Source organism: Juglans microcarpa x Juglans regia, chromosome 8D (genome assembly GCF_004785595.1).
Source record: "Juglans microcarpa x Juglans regia isolate MS1-56 chromosome 8D, Jm3101_v1.0, whole genome shotgun sequence".
NCBI lineage: Eukaryota > Viridiplantae > Streptophyta > Magnoliopsida > Fagales > Juglandaceae > Juglans > Juglans microcarpa x Juglans regia.
Genome location: NC_054608.1, coordinates 35181977 through 35201749, shown reverse-complemented (window position 1 = coordinate 35201749; position 19773 = coordinate 35181977). Strand labels below are relative to the sequence as shown.

The window sequence follows — 19773 nt, the reverse complement described above, 5'->3', positions numbered from 1 at the left end:
GGGAGTCTTCTTGAGGGGCCAAAATGTCCGAAGGTGGGCATTGTAATCTTCTGTGAATTTTTTTTGTTGTGGCATGGTGACAATGACGAAATGACCTCCTAGCCATCATTTTTTTTTTTTTGAGTTTTGTTTTTTTTTTTTCTTTTTGGAGAGAAGGAAGGGGGTGTGGGAATGTAATTGTTATATTACTAACTCGGAATGATTTCACTTCTTGCATCAGGCTTTGGGTGACTTGGCAGAGTCTTCTCTGGGTGCCATTTGTGTATAGAGACTCCTGGAAACATATCGTATATTACACAGATCAGGAATAATCGAAAAAGCCAGACTCCGTACGGCATCTCTTGGAATCCTGAATATGATTCTACCAATAATTGTACTAATGTTTTCATGCTGCAGTCACACATTCACGATTGACTTGCTTTGCTAGCATATCGTAACTTGGAAGGTTTTAACACTCCACGATGCAGGCTCAAGGCTACATACCGAAGTCAAGAACTTTGGAGGAAGTTTTGAAGTCAAGCTGCAAGATGGAAGCCAGACTGATTGGATATGATGAAACACCTATAGATGTAAATACCCCCTGATGCAATTGGATTTGACAAGTTGACGGTACAACAGCCTTTTGACAGAGATTTTGAGCCAAAAATTCTAGCCTTTTGACATATGTATACAGAACACGCACACATATGCATAATCTCTTTTGGGCAAGTTGTCTATTGTCATGGACTGCAGGTGTGAGTCCATGATAATATGGACCCTTTGTTTTCAGAGAGAAATTTACTCAGGACTTATGATCTCATCAAATAACAGAAATTAAAGTTGATCATAAGTCCATTTTTCTTGAAATTTAGGTAATAGGAATGCTAGTGTAATTCGCATATCTTGCAGATTCACTTTCAAGGTGATTGTGGAAATAGAAGCCCCAGATGTTATTTTGGACTACTTGGGAAAACAGCAGTCAAAAAAGAAAGATGCAGCAGAAGGAGTGTAATGCCCCGTCCCTGAGAGTTTGGAGAGTTAACTCATGTCACCTAAAAATCATTTTCCTTTCACAGAGTACATACTCTAATTTTTTTTCTATCGTACAAAATACTCATTAATTCACATCAACTACTCCAGTATAATTTTTCTAAGACAATACAAAGTCTTAATATAAACATTAACCTCCCAACAAATCACATCATTAGAGCACAATAAGCTTACTGACTAAAAATTCTCAATACTCGTGTAAACCTTCTATGCTTAAACCATCATTTTTAACTTTTCTCATCTATGCTTAAACCATCATTCTTAACTTCTCTCATCTATGCTCCATATTCTTGATCCTCAACTGGAATATTCAAATCATCTGAAAAATATTATGAAAATAAGGGGGGGTGAGTTATCAACAACTCAGTAAGCAGAAGACATATGCTAGCGTGTAAACATAAGCATTTACAAAGTACGGTATGCAGAACAAAATATCTTACATAGCAAAGACCATGTTTTACCCCCGTGGTAAGATTGTGCTATCCCCGGTGGCTAAACCGGGCAGAGATAAATGTGAACTCTTTCTCTTATTCTTCTCGGAGTCCCGAGCGTGCACACAGGAAAGACCACAATAAAATCACTTTGTTTCCAAAGTGGGTGTACTCAGAGACAGATAAGTTGGTACCAACCCAAACAGAGCAGAGCATAACATAGCAGAGCAGAGATAGAGTCAGATACAAAATCAATACACCATGCCAAAGTTTTTCAGATGCCATATTAAAATAAAACAGAGTACCAAAACATAATCAGATCATTTTCACATACTGAAAACAAAAGTCAGAGTATCTTTCTAATTCAATGCACAATTTTTCAGATTCTCAATATCGCTCTTTTTCGTATTTTAGAGACAACATGACAAAATTTAGCTCATGTCTACACAATGCATGTCAGAAAATATTTTTATTTTTTCGTACAGATTTCATGAGTAATGCAAATAAACGATCGAGGTTGGTTTTTCTCAAGTTCTTATTTCATCACAAAATAAGTAAAGTTTTTAGAAAGTCAACTTCAGTCTCAATAATTTGTATAAAGCTTAGCATAGGAACTCCGCTTACTTGGACTTCTTAGCTTTCCCAAAAATTTCATCAACAATGCCGAACAATTATTATTCGTCACCTATAAGGTAATCACGTAATTCCCGTAAATTTCAATTGAACATGTACTTTAATATTTAAGCCTAAGCTTCTCAAATAACTTATTATAATTTCTCAAAACTTAAAATTCTGATAATCTCAAAATATATCATCGCTTTCTAAAATCATCAATGTCCCTTTAATAAATTCGACTAAACATTAAAAAAAAAAAAATCTAACTTATTTACTATTGAAGTGTAAGTATAAAATCTCATAGTAGAGAATATAATTATAAAGAGAATTTGAGTCCAACAATATAAGTCTTGTAGTCCATTGAAAAGCCTTTCCAAAAAAATAAAGCATGCTTTTAATTAGAAGGGTAGAAAGGTAAAAAAACCAAAATACACCCTCCTTCCTGCTATGTAACGATATATACCCTATGTTTCCTTTTTAAGTAAGTATGAACAACAACAAAAATAAAAACAAGTAGAGGCCCAAAACGTGAGCAGCAGTAGGTACTTACCCACGGAAAACTGAGGCAGTGGCACCATGGGAGTGCGACGGAAGCTAGGCTATGATGGTGGTGACTTCCCCGACGACGTCGCACCGGGAGAGAGAGAGAGAGAGAGAGAGAGAGAGCTGAAACCGAGAGAGGGAGAGAGAGCAAATGTGAGAGAAGAGACAGAGGGAGATACAACGAGAGAGGTTGGTGGCTTACCGAGAGATTGAGGTGGCGTACGACGGATAGAGGGTGGTGGGACGACGGCTGGCGGCATGGGTTGGCAGGTTGATGGCACACGATGGAGGAAATTTCTCTGTTTCTTGGTGTAAAAACAGGGGTGGTGGTCTTTACCGACAATTGAGAATCGGACGGGAAACTCGGAGGGGCGGTGGCGCACAGTTGAGGTGGTGAACTCAGAGTGACTGAGGTACCGACGTGGGCTGTGTTTGGTGGAGTTGCGGCACGTGGATCGGCTTGGTGGTGGCAGTTCACTGGTTGTTAACCGAGCCTTACGGTTTAGTGTTGTACAGAGGAAAGATGGCTAGTGCGTGGTGATGCGGCCTGGACAGAGGTTCACAGTGAGAGATGGAGACTCAGACAAGTTTAAATGGCTGAGAGCGTGAAGAGATAGTAGCGGCACTGAAACTAGGTCAAGGATGCTTAACACATATATATAAGCTATAAAAAGTAAAAGGTAAAACCTAGAGAAAAAGGATGAATGGGCATGCATGAAAATGGAAGGTGGACGTGAAACCGTGCGTCGTGGATCCTGGAAACGTTTCCCATGAGCCTGGGGCTGGTAGTGGGTTGGATCTTACAAGGAGTCCCTGGAAGGTACAACTTTATATGTGTATATATAAACTCGAAGGTATTTTTGGAAACTACCTTCGAGTTCTGTTTTGTAGTTCTTGTTCTTCTAATAAAAAGAAAAGCCCTCTCCATGTAAGGTACCACACGGATATGCTAGAATTTGCATGGATGAACCATCAAAAAATAATAGTACTATTGGCAATTTGAGGAGCCTCCAAATATTTCAGGCTAAATAATCATATTTTCATTCATATGAAGCTTAAGTTAAATACAAAATAAAAATAACTACTTTACATAACTGCTCCTCCATACACTTGAAATCAGAAAAATTTTGATTTCCAAGGTTGAAGCAGGCTTCCTTTGTTGTGCGTACAAGTTGGATTCAATGTTGTGATCATCTTCGTAGTCATCATAATCAACAAGACGCCTCTTAGAAAGCTGACTTCCACCCATTGGATTTGCTAAATTTCCAATATCTTCAATGGGTGCATTCAAATGGACATCAATATTTTCATGATGGGGCACATGACCTGCATGATCTTTGGCATTCTGTTCATGCTGTTTGTATAACAGATGAACTCCGCAACGTTTGAAGATCATTGAATTTGGATCTCTGCTTTCAAATGTAATCCCCAGATCATCTGCCTGATCTACACTCACAGCTCGTAGGCACGTAATATCTTCTGTAGTTAAGTACCTTAACCATACATGATCTGAATCAATTTCATCAAATGTTGCACGTGCATCCCAATAATTCCTGGCGCAGGTGTCTCCTCTCATGATTGAAACTGCCAAAATAATAGTTGCAACGGGTTCAATAACAGCGCAAAGAGCAATTCCTATGATGTCATCCAAATTATACGGTGGGGCCACTTTAATATCAAATTCACACCGATGACTATTTGAAGTGATCTCCTTGCAATGGCTGAACCAATCTGGAATCTTCTTTCCCGGAAATATCATCTCAGCCTGTTGAATGAATACATCATAAAATATATTTCAACTATATTCATATATATAAACCAATTAGGCACACAAAACGAGTATAAAAGGAAACGAGAAATATATATATATATATATATATATATATATATATATATAGGGACTTACTTGATTCCATGCAGGATTTGACATCCAATTTTCCATATTCACTTTATAGCATCCGGCCAAGCCAATCCATTCGAGCCGTGGGAAATTGAATTCTTTTGATATTTCTGGTAAACTTTCCAGTGATATGCATCCACTAGCACTTACCACTTTTAGATTCGGTGGAAACTCTTTAATTTCTTGAAGTTGCTTGCAATCATTCAAAGAAACATACCACAATCTAACATATGTTTTGATGCTTGAAGGAATGCTTACGATATCACTGCCTAATAGTTCCAAATAGCCCAGTTTGGGAAAGAAATGAAATGGCCCCAAGAAATTCGATTTTGATAGGCCAGAGTTTGTAAGAAATAAATGAAAACTAGAAGCGATTGAATTTGTGGGTTGTCCATTATGCACCTCCTCCTCCATCCCAAAACTTATAATATTTGGACAATCGTTGAGCTCAATCCACCCAAGAGATCTCAACTGATGAATGCTACTTGGTAGACGCTTAAGGTTTACGCAGCTACCTAGCTCTAAACTTTCAAGCCCAGTGAGGTACCCAATGGATGAAGGCAATTCTTCTATTGCGGTGCCCCTTAAGTGGACTTCACGTAAATTTCCCATTTCACATTCGATTTCAGGAAAGTTTTGAAGGCTTGAGCAATCATTAAGATCAAGGAATCCCAGAGATCTCAATTGGAGTCTCCTTGGAAAGCTCTTTAGATTGAAACATCCATTAAGTCTCAAGTTAACAAGCTTATCAAGGATTAATCCAACAGAATCATGAACTTCAACTAGATTTTTACAATAGCTAAGATTTATTTTCATCAGATTTGGGCAACTTGAAATATCCGAGAGTTTCGTTATGAATTCACAACCACGGAAATCCATAACCTTGAGATTCTGTTAAAAAGAAAAGAACATCAAACTAAGTTTGAAGAAATAAATATTGAAAATAATAATAATTGTACCTTAAATTCCAAGCGTATCTCCTGGATTAGACTAAAGGGCATTCGTAGTATAACAAGTCTGTCTCCGTGAAATTGTGGGAGAGATTGTAAAGGACATTTAGGCCAATCAAGCACTCTTATTCCATTAGGTAGAGATTTAAGTTCTCCAGAAAACCGTGCATTGCGGCATCTAAATAATCGGAGTCTTTTCATCTTCTTGAATGCCTTTGAACTCAAGCGTATCATGTCATCGTCTTCAGGAAAATCTACCACTATTGCTTGAACGTTCTCTGTTCCCTATATAGTAAGACAATGTTTAAGGGTGGCAACAATCACAATGTTTATTTTTTTAAACAAAATTATTTATTTATTCATATATATATATATATATATATATATACACATAAATAAAAGTACCATATGTCGCATGTGGCAAAGAAACAATTAATGTTTAATTAAAAGAGATCTTGATCTGACTTACTGTATCTACCTCCAATACATCACGAACGTCTTCATGATTAAACAATCTGCTACGTGCTCCTGGCTTTTCGTGTGATTGTTGTCGAACAACTTCTCTACCCATGTCTCGTAACAAGTCATGCATTTGCAACTTTCCATTGAGCTCAGAAATAAGGCACTTCTCCCTAAGTCGTGGGATCCAAAAGTTTGGGCAAAAATCAAAACTATCTAGTATCTTAATGACATCATCAAATACATCTCCAATAAAACAACAAGCGATATCAAGAAAAATATTCTTTTCATTTTCACTTAATCTATTGTAACTTGTTTGAAGTATTCTCTGAATATCTTGGTGAGGGATTTTCCCGTACTGATCCAATGCACTTTCCCACTCTTTTTTACTTCTGCCATATAAATCCGAACCCAGCACCGTCAAAACTAGTGGAAGGCTCCCAGCATAATTTATGATCTGTTCTACAAATTCTCCATAACCGTCATCCGGTTTATTTCTTTTGAAAGCATGCCAACAAAATAGTTCAAAAGCATCGTCGTGATTCAACCCCGTCATCTTGTATGTTGAATCAACTCCATGAGTAGTCAATAGGTGCTGATCTCTTGTTGTGATTATGATTCTACTTCCTTTACCAAACCAATCATGACCTCCTGTTAAGGTTTCTAGTTGGGTCAAGTGATCTACATCATCAAGAATTAGAAGAACTCTTTTAGAACGAAGCATGTGCTTTATCATAGTGCTTCCCGTATCAATACTATCAACCTTCAAACTTTTACAATCTCCAAAGATCTTAGAAAGAAGGGTCTCTTGTAGTTGGACCAAACGATACGCTTGATTCGCAGTGTCGCTATCAATTGGAAGAAAACAACTAGCTTCAAATGCAAAATCAATTGAGTTATAAATTGATTTGGCTAGAGTTGTCTTTCCAATTCCACCAACTCCTAAGATCCCTACCATTCGCACGTCATTTGTCCCAATGCTTACATGCAAATATTTCATGATATCTCGTACCTTGGAGTCTAATCCAACTGGATACTTTGCAACAGGTAAATATGAATGATTTACTATTCTTGATACCTCTTGAACGATTCCATCAATGAATTTAGATTCGTTCCTATTTATATACAATATAAAGAAAAAGGATTAATTAATGAATAGTGCTCTTCGCATGAAAAACAATTAGGAACATAATCTAAATAAATTTTTTCCAACAACCTGAAAATAAACTAAAATAAGAAAGACAAGGAACATAAGCAGAGCGTACGAGTTGATCAATCTCTGCATGTACTTTAGTTTGCGATCATAAAAAGGCCAAACAAAAACTTAGATTTTTATATAGTTTCATTCAGGTTGTGATTAGTTCAATTTATTCAGCTTTAATTTCCAATAAACTTATAAAGAAATTAATGTTTTAGTTCCATATTAAAACCCATATATATACAAGATGCAGACTAGTTAGTGATTTATACATATGATAGAATGGGGGGAAATCATGAATGAACAGCACAAATTAATTAAGCAGCTAGAAATACCCATTTCTGATCAGATGGTCTCCTGACAAATTAGCAACTTCTCGTAGGGCTGCCTTCCACATCTGAAACTTCATGTCTCCATTCAATTTCTCTGCATGTTTAGCCAATGCTTCTCCAAAAGTTCCTCTTTGATGTCTAATATCTGATGGATCTACGTGGTAAAACACAGGTAAAACTATTTGTTGCTTTGATTTTTTAGACTCAAGAATCTTCACTAACTCATCCAAACACCATGTTGAGGATGCATAATTTTTTGAGAATACAATGATGGAAATCCTTGAATCTTCTATGGCTGGGAGGAGTTTAGTTGAAATCTCATCACCCCTTTTAACTTCATCATCATCTACGAAGGTACGGATTCCCTTTTGAATCAAAGCATGGTATAGATGGGCAGTAAAAGTATAACGGGTATCTTCTCCTCTAAAGCTCAAGAACACATCGTAGAGCCATGGAGAGGTGACTGAAGAAGAAGACCATGAAGGGATTGTAGATAAGGCCATGATGGAAATTACTCAGTGTACGTGTGTGTATGTAATGCCTGATCACTCTACTTACTGGATGTAGAGAGTTGGAAATCATCGACTCTCCTTTAACAGGACAACTCCAGGCCATGCCGCGTTAAATTGATTCGTCATTGAGTCAATGCCGCGTTAAGTAATGCATTGAGTCAATGCCGTGTTAAATTAATATTTATGGAGATTACAAAAGGAAAGTAGACAATTGATAAAGGAAATACTTAGGTTGTGTTTGAATGTTAAAGTGAGTTGAGTTGAGTTGAGTTGAGATGATAAAATATTATTAGAATATTATTTTTTAATATTATTATTATTTTAGAATTTGAAAAAGTTAAATTGTTTATTATATTTTGTATTAGAATTTGAAAAAATTATAATGATGAGTTGAAATGAGTTGAGATGAGTTAAGTAACCAAACGAAGCCTAGAAAAGAAAACAATAAATTGAAAACAAAGCAAAGTAAATCATCCTGAAAGCAGAAACAAATCTAAAGGTGAGTTGACGCCGTAAGTACGTCAGGCTTGATAACTCCTTCACACCAATTACTTGCATGTTCCAAAATCATAGGAAGCCGCTGCCACGTTGGTTGTATCCAATTTCCTTGCAACTTCTTCTAACTTTAGATGCCATTTTCACACAATGTTCTCAAGAGTTCCGGAAAAAATAAAAAATAAAAAATCTAATATTAAATTTGTACAATTAACAAGTAGAATCTCTATTAAATTATAAGATTTTATAAATTTATAAATAATTAATATCTAACTAGTTGATATTCATCCATAATAATAAAATGTTATATGCCTATATAAATTATTAATACATACACATAATATGATAGCATATATCTATTTCATATATGGTTACCACATACTAGTATATGAAGTTATTAAATCTTATCGATTAATTATTGTATAAATTATAAAATATAGCTACGAAGTATATTCAGTATATAAGCATAAGTAATTAGGTAATATATTATATATTTAATCATAAAAGTTCTATGCTTAGATTTAGCTCATACATATATATATATATGTATTTATTTATCAATATATGAAATAGCTTTAATCGAGTCGAGCTAACGAGTCGACTCAGGCATAAACGAGTAGGCCTTAAAAAGCCTTAGCCGAGTATAGTCAAAGTTTTATAGGGTATGTGTCATTTACTAATCGAGCAAATATCTATTTTCACGAGCGAGTTTTTTTTTTCAAAAGTCGAGTTCAACTCGAGTTTAACTGAAAGATTACCGAGCGAACTATTAAACAGACTAATTTATTTACCTCCCTAATTACGATCAGGATTATATTCGTCAAGACCATAATTATTGCATATGGATGTCCCACACTATCACATGAAGTTAGAAAAGGGAAGATAAAAGAATAAATTGTTGGGTAGGATCTTACTTTGGCGTTTCTTGTCCTTAATGTCTTGACTCTATATTACAGCCAAATCTCAATTCAATTTTTTTAAATATCAAAATAATAATAATATTAAAAAATTATATTCTAACTGTTTTTTTTTCAACTTTCATCTTTCATCTAAGGCTGTGTTTGGATACTGAGCTAAGTTGCGTTCTTTAAAAATTATAGTGAGTTGAGATGATAAATTGAATTTTATAGGGTCCATCTAAGATAGATGAGAATTGTTTATTATAAATATATTTGAATGTTAAGATGAATTTAAATATATTTATGAGAAGTTGATGAACTAAAAGAGAATATTGTAGATAAGGCCATGGAAGAAATTAGTCATTTATGTTTGTATGCAATGCCTGATGATCACTGTACTTACTGGATGTAGAGAGTTGGAAAACATCGACTCTCCTTCAAAAGGACAAGTCCAGGCCATGCCGCTTTCTCACACCATTCCTATCAGTTGATGGTATGTTCATGGCAATTTCCTCAAGGACTTGGTGAAGTCATTGAGTCAATGCCGCGTTAAAATAGAGAAATAATTTGTATAAATCTTAAATAGATAAGTTTCATACAAACTTTTGTAAAAAAATGATCCTATCTTAAAAAAGTGTAAAAAAAATTATTATTTATTAGTGAGACCCATTATTTTACAAAAAATTTATATAGAACTTATCTATTTGAGACTTGTATCTAATATTACTCGTTAAATTATTAAAAGAAAGATGATCAGCAGCTTCTTCAAGCTTCATGAGATTCCTTTAAATTATTAAAAGAAAAAAATATAACAAAACAAATTAACAGTGGTACAATGACAACTGCATTAATACTCCTACATAGTAAAGTAATATTATTTTTAAAATTCATGAGACACCTTAAATTAAAAAAAAAAAATGGAAATTTTTTAAAAGTATTAATATCTATGAATAAATTTTGTATAACTTGTTAATTAAGTGGGTGTTATTTTATCATTTCTGGAAGAAAAACAAAACTTGCAATCCAACTTTTTAATTGTTTCTTTAATTTTAATTTCAACATATATATATATATATATATAAATATATATATACTAGCAGTAAGTAACGTCCAAGGGACGTTTGCATATTTTTTATTTTATTTTTACCTAGTGATTAAAGAAGTGTTTTTTAATGATGTTGTAAATTTTTATTTTTTTAAAAAATGGTTATGATGATTAAAAATATACATGAAAAAAGAGAAAAGAAAAATAAAAAAAGTGAAATATACATTCAGGACACATTTTCGGATTACTTTTTCGGTTGTTGTATCAGTTCTTTTTAGTTAATTAAGAATATTATCATATTTAAATTATGTTAAAACTTTAATTATTTATAGAGTTTTATTTTTTTTAAAATATTTAACAACATTTCATCATTTATTTAATGATGAAAGATTAGTATTTTATAAATTAAATTTGATAATTTATTTATGATATGATATTTATATGTTAATTATATATTTTAAATTAATTTAAATCAATATTTAAATTTTCACCATTGGATCAAATTTGGAGAGTTATGTTGAAGGATTAGATTTAAATCCCAAAAATTTTCCTTTTTCCCTCACTTGCAATATATCAAAAGGAAAAACACTATGTACACATAAAATTCTTACCGAAATTCTTTGCCGAAAACTTTTCTAATTTTTTTAATTTTCTTTTACTTAATGATTAAGTAAGTATTTTTAAATGAATATGTGATTTTTTTTATTTTTAAAAAATATTTAAATAATTTAAAAAAATAATGAAAGAAAAGATAAAAAAAATAAAAAAAAGATTTTGTGTGTTCGGTAGAGGCTCTCTGTAAAAATAATTTGTGGACGTAGCAACGAGGAATGCTAGGGAGACAGATGGTCTACCGAGCATTTGCACCGATGAGTGCATTTTTATTTATTTATTTTGTTTTTTTATTAAATATTAAGAAATATTTTTTTTAATGTTTAAAAGAAATTAATTTAATAATAATCGGTCAATTCTATGGGTAGACCTTCGGTCTCCGTAGAACTGCCCTTCCGTAAATCTGCTAATTTTGTCCATTCACTTTGAACAGAATATGTATGTCAAATTTTAAGATGATTTAAGTCAAAGCCCTTCATAGAGTTGTGAACAAATCTTCTCTTTGATTGAGTACGCAAATGTTAAAAAAATATAAATATTTCACCTAAAAACTTATTATAAAAATAAATTTATAAATTGGTGTGACATAATGTAATATGTTACATTTTTATTATAAATTGGTGTAACACTTTTCTTAATGAAAAGGAAAGCTACTTAATTAATTTGTATAATCACTATCAAGTTAAAATGAAATGGAAGAATGTATTTCTTAATGACCTCTCATCGAATAAGAGGGCAGGCTTGCAGGATAGCTGAAAATCCAAGCTTGGTGGATCATCCTCATGATCTACAGCCCACAGGTACAATTATTTTAGCTGCAGGATATCAAGTGTGGAAAGAGTATTTTATTCTCTCTATCTCTCTCTCTCTCTCTAAAACTAACACATTAAAGTTGCAAGATACTGTAAAAAGTTTTGCTGAAATGATTAGCACAAACCTTGACCCCTCAATCAGTTGTTGTATGTATTGAAATCTCAATGCAGGATGCAGCGTACTGAAATGGCGATTGTAAATGGTGGTTAATGTTGAAATCCATCGACTTAATGCAATTACCCTGTATTCTTCCAGTTTTTGGAAACTGGCTTCGAGTTTTGTTTGGTAGTTAATTGTTCTTCTAGCAAAAAGAAAGGAAAGCCCTCTCTAAGAATACTTGGGCTAAATGATTCGATTTTCATTCATATGAAGCTTCTCCACACACTTGAAACAAATTTGAATTAAAAAGCTTCTCCATAATTTCACGAAAGTAGCTAATATATGACATGAATTTATCTTTACCTATCTCATTTACATTCAATCTTCACATTGGATTATCTATATATTTTTTATATAATAATAAAATAATATTAATTTTTTTTTAATTCTTAAATTATTTAATTTCATTATATTTTATCATTGTACCGATTATATGTTAATTAGTAATAATATTATAGTCCTCAAAAAACTGCTGCAATCAAATCATGGTAGGAAGCAAGGAAAAAATATTTTTTATTCCTTTTGATCATATTACAGTAATTATCAAATTTGACCCACAACACTAACTTATTGTAGCAAAAAGCCATCCCCTTTTACATTTGCATAATCCAATGCAACACATTTTGAGAATCTATTAGCCAAACACCCCATTGGATTTGCGTAAGATAGGATGCATTATGTTGTCTTTTAATGGCATCTGGCATCAACCATCGGTGGAAAGTCTTTTCCAGTATAAAATACTAAATAGCGTATCACTCAAATGCATGTGCTTTTCCTTGTAATTAGAGTGATATTGGGCAAACCTTTAAATGATGTTGATGATGATCATAGAAAGACATTTATGCAAGATATTGACAGCTCTCTAGATCATCAGATTGTGGTTTGTTATTTATTCCTATTTGTTGTTGCGTTTGCAGTTAAATCTTTTGGTTGCAACTAAAGTTGGTGAAGAAGGGCTTGATATTCAGACGTGCTGCCTTGTGATTCGGTTTGATCTTCCAGAAACTGTTTCTAGCTCCTCTATTTGAATGTTGGTGAAATCTGTGCTGCTAACTGGTGGAAAGCCCCTCTATTTGAATGTTGCAGAGAGGAAGGACCGGCCACCATCTCTTCACCACATCATCCTCGACCTTCTAGCAACCCAATGGACCCAACCTCACCTCCGATCTGTCACTAGTGAAGCCCCACCATCAACATTTCCGTTTTGGGTGTTTTTGCACTTCAACCGCCTACTGCGCTACCACCCACCGCCAATTACCACCACCACTAGCCTCACCGACATCTCTAAGCCATACCCTATCAATCTCGGGTCTTCGTTTACATCCGTTCAAAAGTGGGTTTTTGAGACCCACGGCCACAGTGCATTTGGCACTGTTTTGTTGCTGCGTTGCTGCTTCTAGCACCTCCGTGATCTTTCAAAAATTATATTGTAGCATTGTAAGTATTTTTCTCAAAGAACTTTTGAGATTTAAATGTATTTCTGCGCTAATTCTTATTTACTGTGAATTTATTGGTTGTGCCGGACTGAGCCCGAAGAGTAAGGGGGGTCGGTTGGATTGATGGTTGAGAGAATATTTAAAGGGGAATTAATTTTCTTTGTCGAGTACAGTTTAATTTTTGGAGGTATTAGTTTATATTTTCTGTTATGGAGTTGTGAATGGGAAGAAGTGTGCTTTGTTTAATGTTGGTTAAATTGTTAGTAATTGTTTGGGACTGCGAACTGCTGGAATAAGTGTGAGTTATTGGAATTTGAATTGGCATTGGTCTTGATGCTTGTATTGGACAATACTGAGATTGGTATAGAATATTTTGGGTCGAAGTGAGGGCTGTCCGGATTGTTATTTGGCTGTTGGAGTTTGATTAAACTTGCTGAATTATGATCTAGAGTTTGGGTCTTGAGTTGTCTAAGACCAATTTTGTGTTGTTGGACTTTAATATTTAGTTTATATTATTTTTATGAATAGGTGACGAGACGGATAGAGACTGTTTTCAAGTCATAGATAATGCACTGCAGGAGTCAGGTAAGCGGGGTTCCTATGCTAGGCCTTACACGAATTATTTGAGACTGAGGTTGATTTTCTGAAAACTTTGCATATTTTTGTGGTGAAATGAGAACTTGGGAAAAACAAAACCAACCTCGGTCGTTTATTTGCTTACTTGTGAAATCTGTACGAAAAAGAGAAAAATATGTTTTGACATGCATTGTGTAGACATGAGTAAAATTCTGTCATGTGGTTTCTGAAATCTGGAAAAAGAGCGATATTGAGAATATGAAAAGTTGTGCATTTATTTAGAAAGATGTTCTGGCTTTTGTGTTCAGCGTGTGTAAACTGTCTGATTCTGTTTTGGTACTCTGTATTATTTTGATATAACATCTGAAAACCTTTGGCATGGTGTACTGGTTTTCGTATCTGACTCTGTCTCTGCTTTGCTCTGCTCTGCTCTGCTCTGTTATGCTCTGCTCTGTTTGGGTTGGTACCAACTTCTCTGTCTCTGAGTGCACGCACTTTGAAAACAAAGTGGTTTTATTGTGGTCTTTCATGTGGGCACACTCGGGGCTTCGAGAAGAATAAAGGAAAGATTTCACCTCTGTCTCTGCCTGGTTTGGCCACCGGGGTTAGCACAACCCTACCACGGGGGTGAAACATGGTCTCTGCTTTGTTTGATGCTCTATTTTGATCTGATGATGATACTCAGTTTATGTTTTGCCAAAGCACTAAGGGTTTTACTTGTCTTAAAACCATCGCTCTATTACTTTTGAAAATATGTTCTGTTCTGCATGTTAACTCTGGAAAATATTTTGTTCTACATGTTCTACTTTGTAAATGCTCATGTTTGCACACTAGCATATGATTTCTGCTTACTGAGTTATTGATAACTCACCCCCTACCATTATAATATTTTTCAGATGATGTGGAGAGTCAAAATGAGGACCTGGATTAGATTGCTGTTTGTGTTTAAGCTGAGGAGATGTTGGTAGAAGAAGGACTTCTGATGTTCTTAGTTTTAATCTCTTTGAGTTTTAGTAATATCTTGGGTTTCAGTAAGATTTATGAAATTATTGGTTGGGTTGTTATGACTATCGGAAGATTTCGGACTCTTTAATTTATTTTAGCTGCAGTAATAACTTTGTGGAGTTTTCAATGTGGTTTTTAGAACTCTTGATATTGAGTTTTGCTATTAACGACTTGAGTTTCATTTTAGTTGTGTTGGAAAATAAGTTCTTAAGAGACAGGTAGTAAGTCTCCAGACCATCCGGGTTTGGGGCCTTACACTTAAAGTTGTAAGTCACGTATATATGTATACAGAACTCTTTTGGGCAAGTCTATTGTCATGGACTTCAGGTGTCAGTCCATGATAATATAGACCCTTTGTTTTCGGAGAGAAATTTATTCAGGACTTTGACTCATCAAATAACAGAAATTAAAGTTGATCATAAGTCCAATTTTCTTGAAATTTAGGTAATAGGAATGCTCGTGTAATTCGTATATCTTGCAGATTCACTTTCAAGGTGATTGTGGAAATAGAAGCCCCAGATGTTATTTTGGAGTGCTTGGGAACACAACAGTCAAAAAAGAAAGATGCAGCAGAGAGTGCAGCAGAAGGAGTACAAATTTATATATATATATATATATATAAACTCGAGTGTATTTTTGGAAACTACCTTCGAGTTTTATTTTGTAGTTCTTGTTCTTTTAGTAAAAAGAAAAGCCCTCTCCATGTAAGGTACCACAAGAATATGCTTGAATCTGCATGGATGAACCATCACAAAATAATAGTACTATTGGCAATTCGAGGAGCCTCCAAATACTTCATTCATATGAAGCTTAAGTTAAATACAAAATAAAAATAACTACTTTACATAACTGCTCCTCCATACACTTGAAACAAATTTGAAGTCAACCACAATCGATGTCTACGTTAAGAAAGCCCTGCCAGCTAGCCCCCCCTCCCAGAATCCCCACTTCTCTTCATCACGACGCCATCACCATTGCCTTCGTTCCCCTTCGTCCGTCCGTCTTCTAGATGGAAAACAACTCTTCTTTCTGCCATCATTATGGGTCAAGATTATATTTCCTGTACCAAGTGTTGATGTCTCTCAGATAAATTTTGATTTCCAAGGTTGAAGCAGGCTTCCTTTGTTGTGTGTACAAGTTGGATTCAATGTTGTGATCGTCTTCGTAGTCATCATAATCAACACGACGCCTCTTAGAAAGCTGACTTCCACCCATTGGATTTGCTAAATTTCCAATATCTTCAATGGGTGCATTCAAATGGACATCAATATTTTCATGATGGGGCACACCTGCATGATCTTTGGCATTCTGTTCATGCTGTTTGTATAACAGATGAACTCCGCAACGTTTGAAGATCACTGAATTTGGATCACTGCTTTCAAATATAATCCTCAGATTGTCTACTAAATTTGGAGTGCTTTCACATATAATCCCCTGATCATCTCCCTGATCTACACTCACAGCTCGTAGGTGCGTAATATCTTCTGTAGTTAAGTATCTTAACCATACATGATCTGAATCAATTTCATCAAATGCTGCACGTGTATTCCAATAACGACTGGCGAAGGTATCTCCTCTCATGATGTAAACTTCCAACTCAATAGTTGCAACGGGCTCAATAACAGCACAAAAAGCAAATCCTATGATGTCATCCAAATTATACGGTGGGGCCACTTTAATATCAAATTCACACCGATGACTATTTGAAGTGATCTCCTTGCAATGGCTGAACCAATCTGGAATCTTCTTTCCCGGAAATATCATCTCAACCTGTTGAATGAATACATCATAAAATATATTTCAACTATATTCATATATATAAACCAATTAGGCACACAAAACGAGTATAAAAGGAAACGAGAAATATATATATATATATATATATATATATATATATATTTATATAGGGACTTACTTGATTCCATGCAGGATTTGACATCCAATTTTCCATATTCACTTTATAGCATCTGGCCAAGCCAATCCATTCTAGCCGTGGGAAATTGAATTCTTTTGATATTTCTGGTAAACTTTCCAGTGATATGCATCCACTAGCACTTACGACTTTTAGATTCGGTGGAAACTCTTTGATTTCTTGAAGTTGCTTGCAATCATTCAATGAAACATACCACAATCTAACATATGTTTTGATGCTTGAAGGAATGCTTACGATATCACTGCCTAATAGATCTAAATAGCCCAGTTTGGGAAAGAAATGAAATGGCCCCAAGAAATTTGATTTTGATAGGCCAGAGTTTGTAAGAAATAAATGAAAATTAGAAGCGGTTGAATTTGTGGGTTGTCCATTATGCACCTCCTCCTTCATCCCAAAACTTATAATATTTGGACAATCGTTGAGCTCAATCCACCCAAGAGATCTCAACTGAATTATGTACTCATGAAATCTGTACGAAAAAGAGAAAAATATGTTCTAACATGCATTGTGTAGACATGAGCTAAATTATGTCATGTGATTTCTGAAATCTGAAAAATGAGCGATATTGAGAATATGAAAAGTTGTGCATTTATTTGAAAAGATATTCTGGCTTTTGTGTTCAGTGTGTGTAAATTGTCTGATTCTGTTTTGATACCCTATATTATTTTGATATAACATTTGAAAAACTTTGGCATGGTGTACTGGTTTTCGTATCTGACTCTGTCTCTGCTTTGCTCTGCTCTGCTCTGTTTGGGTTGGTACCAACTTCTCTGTCTCTGAGTGCACCCACTTTGGAAACAAAGTGGTTTTATTGTGGTCTTTCCTGTGTGCACACTCGGGGCTCCGAGAAGAATAAAGGAAAGATTTCACCTCTGTCTCTGCCTAGTTTGGCCACCGGGGTTAGCACAACCCTACCACGGGGGTGAAACATGGTCTCTGCTCTGTTTGATGCTCTGTTTTGATCTAATGATGATATTCAGTTTATGTTATGCCAAAGTATTATGGGTTTTACTTGTCTTAAAACTATTGCTCTGTTACTTTTGAAAATATGTTCTGCTCTGCATGATAACTCTAGAAAATGTTTTGTTCTGCATGCTATATTTTGTAAATGCTCATGTTTGCACGCTAGCATATGTCCTCTGCTTACTGAGTTGTTGATAACTCACCCCCTATCTTTATAATATTTTTCAGATGATGTGGAGAGTCCAACTGAGGACCTGGATTAGTGTGAATGATTAAGCTGGGAGAAGATGTTAGAAGAATGAATTCTGATGTCCTTTAGTTTTAATGTCTTTTCGATTTAGTTATAATTTGGGCTTGGGTTAGTAAGACTTATGAAAGTATTAGTTTGGTTTGTTACGACTACCGAGAGATTTTGGACGCCTTAGTTTATTTTGCTGCAGTAATGACTTTATAGAGTTTTCAATGTGGTGTTTTTTTAGACTACATTAGATTGAGTTTTGCTAATAAAGTTTTGGAGTTTTATTTTAGTTGTATTGGGAAACATGTTCTTAAGTGACAGGTAGTAATTCTCCGGGCCAATCGGGTTTGGGGCGTTACATTTGGTATCAGAGCCAGGTTTGGATTCTGCATACTATAAACCTTGGAGGTTTAGAATTCTGTGGGTTCATAGGATGTAAAGATTTCAGTGTAGGAACTTGAGGAATTTAAGGATGATCATGTGGATATTTAAGTTTGAGATTCTGCAGATTTTATGGATTGAAGTTTTAGGAATTTAAGGTTTTAGATTTGATTGGCTTAGTTTGAAGGTTGTAGGACATGACTTGGAGGTCTAGATTTCGATGTTTGTATAAGTTTGAGCGAAAGCCAGGTTGCATACTATAATAAGATGTTTGATGACATTTAAGGTTTTAGAATTTTGAAAGCACTAGGACCTGATTTTAAAGATAGTTGGTTTGAGCTTTTGCATACTCATGTTGGGTGGCCTACGAAATCTGAGGTTTTGAATATCTATAGGCTTGGAAGTGAACTCAGATTGGATGTATGGAATTTGTAGATTATAAGAGATGATTTTATTTGTTTTTAATGTTTTAGAACCCGGCAACCGGTTGAAATATATTCTAGGATGTTTGAGGTCTTAGATGGTGTGGGTTTTAAAAAAAAAAGAAGATTTTGAAGAGAATTAAGGCTTTAGATTTTTTTTCAGATTTTAAGAAATGACTTTCTTTACACTTGGGGTTTTAGATCAGGTAAGCGTACTTTATTGACTATTGGTAAGGATCTTTTATAAGATGTAAGGTTTATATTTTTGAAGGTGCACATAAGTTCAATGGTAGGATAAGTTTGAGGTTCTGCAGACTAAAAACATTTGAGTTTTGGATGTCTGTGGGTTTAGGAAGAAACTTCAGATTTGAGATGTGGGTTTGTAAAGAATAAAAGCTAATTTTATGGAACTGCGGACTTTATGATTGAGTTTTGAGATTTAGGGATTTTAGATCCGACAAGCTTACTTTGTAGACTATAAGAGATAATCTTTTTAAAATTTAAGGTTTAGATTTTTGTGGTTTAGATTTTTAAGATGTACTGGAGTTTAGAGCGATGTCGGGTTTACAATATTTGATGATAGGAATGACTATATGAGTTGGTTAAAGATATGGCTGAGATGGGTAAAACCATGTGTGCAGTACCAGAGAAGTTTAAAGGTTTAATTGGAAATTATTGTTTTTATTTAAATTGAATTTATTTGGTTTTATTTGATTTGATTTTATTGGAATTGAAATTATGTTATTTTAATTATTAAGTTTATTTTATTTTGTTCGTTACGTTCGAAGCTGAAAAATTGGTTAAAGATTAAGTTATGGCAGGAAGAT

General features: G+C 34.5%; 3 protein-coding genes and 1 long non-coding RNA gene across 11 annotated transcripts in view; 2 read left to right on the top strand and 2 right to left on the bottom strand.

Annotated features, from left to right (window-relative positions):
* Positions 1-15839, top strand: part of LOC121242501 (dicer-like protein 4) — a 75685-nt gene extending 59846 nt beyond the window's left edge. For 3 of the 5 annotated variants that reach the window (XM_041140349.1, XM_041140350.1, XM_041140346.1), the window contains one exon: positions 15491-15839. In XM_041140349.1, the coding sequence (XP_040996283.1) occupies positions 15491-15839 (349 nt within the window). Of the gene's footprint in view, positions 1-467; positions 600-888; positions 988-3425; positions 3679-15490 lie in introns of those variants that run through there. The other 2 variants (XM_041140347.1, XM_041140353.1) reach the window with 2 other exon arrangements.
* Positions 3636-9770, bottom strand: LOC121242502 (disease resistance protein RPV1-like). Of its 4 annotated transcripts, XM_041140358.1 has the most exons (7): positions 9691-9770; positions 7461-7930; positions 5938-7042; positions 5478-5753; positions 4525-5409; positions 3924-4383; positions 3636-3890 (listed from the first exon to the last, which is right to left on the bottom strand). In XM_041140358.1, exons 1-7 carry the CDS (start codon positions 9709-9711, stop codon positions 3700-3702), a joined length of 3408 nt encoding a protein of 1135 aa, XP_040996292.1. In that variant the 5' UTR covers positions 9712-9770; the 3' UTR covers positions 3636-3699. The 4 variants fall into 4 exon arrangements, with proteins under 4 accessions (XP_040996292.1, XP_040996291.1, XP_040996294.1 ...); XM_041140357.1 differs by having other exon boundaries at positions 3636-4383; XM_041140359.1 differs by lacking the exon at positions 3636-3890 and having other exon boundaries at positions 4241-4484; positions 4515-5409.
* LOC121242506 lies at positions 13459-15138 on the top strand. The gene is made up of 2 exons (XR_005935913.1): positions 13459-14013; positions 14901-15138. It is a non-coding gene; the product is annotated as an uncharacterized LOC121242506 (long non-coding RNA).
* On the bottom strand, positions 15787-17387 carry LOC121242505. Its single transcript, XM_041140362.1, has 2 exons — positions 16925-17387; positions 15787-16779 (listed from the first exon to the last, which is right to left on the bottom strand). The coding sequence occupies exons 1-2, from the start codon at positions 17330-17332 to the stop codon at positions 16048-16050; spliced, it is 1140 nt and encodes a 379-aa protein (XP_040996296.1). The 5' UTR covers positions 17333-17387; the 3' UTR covers positions 15787-16047.
* Between the last annotated feature and the right edge of the window lie 2386 nt (positions 17388-19773).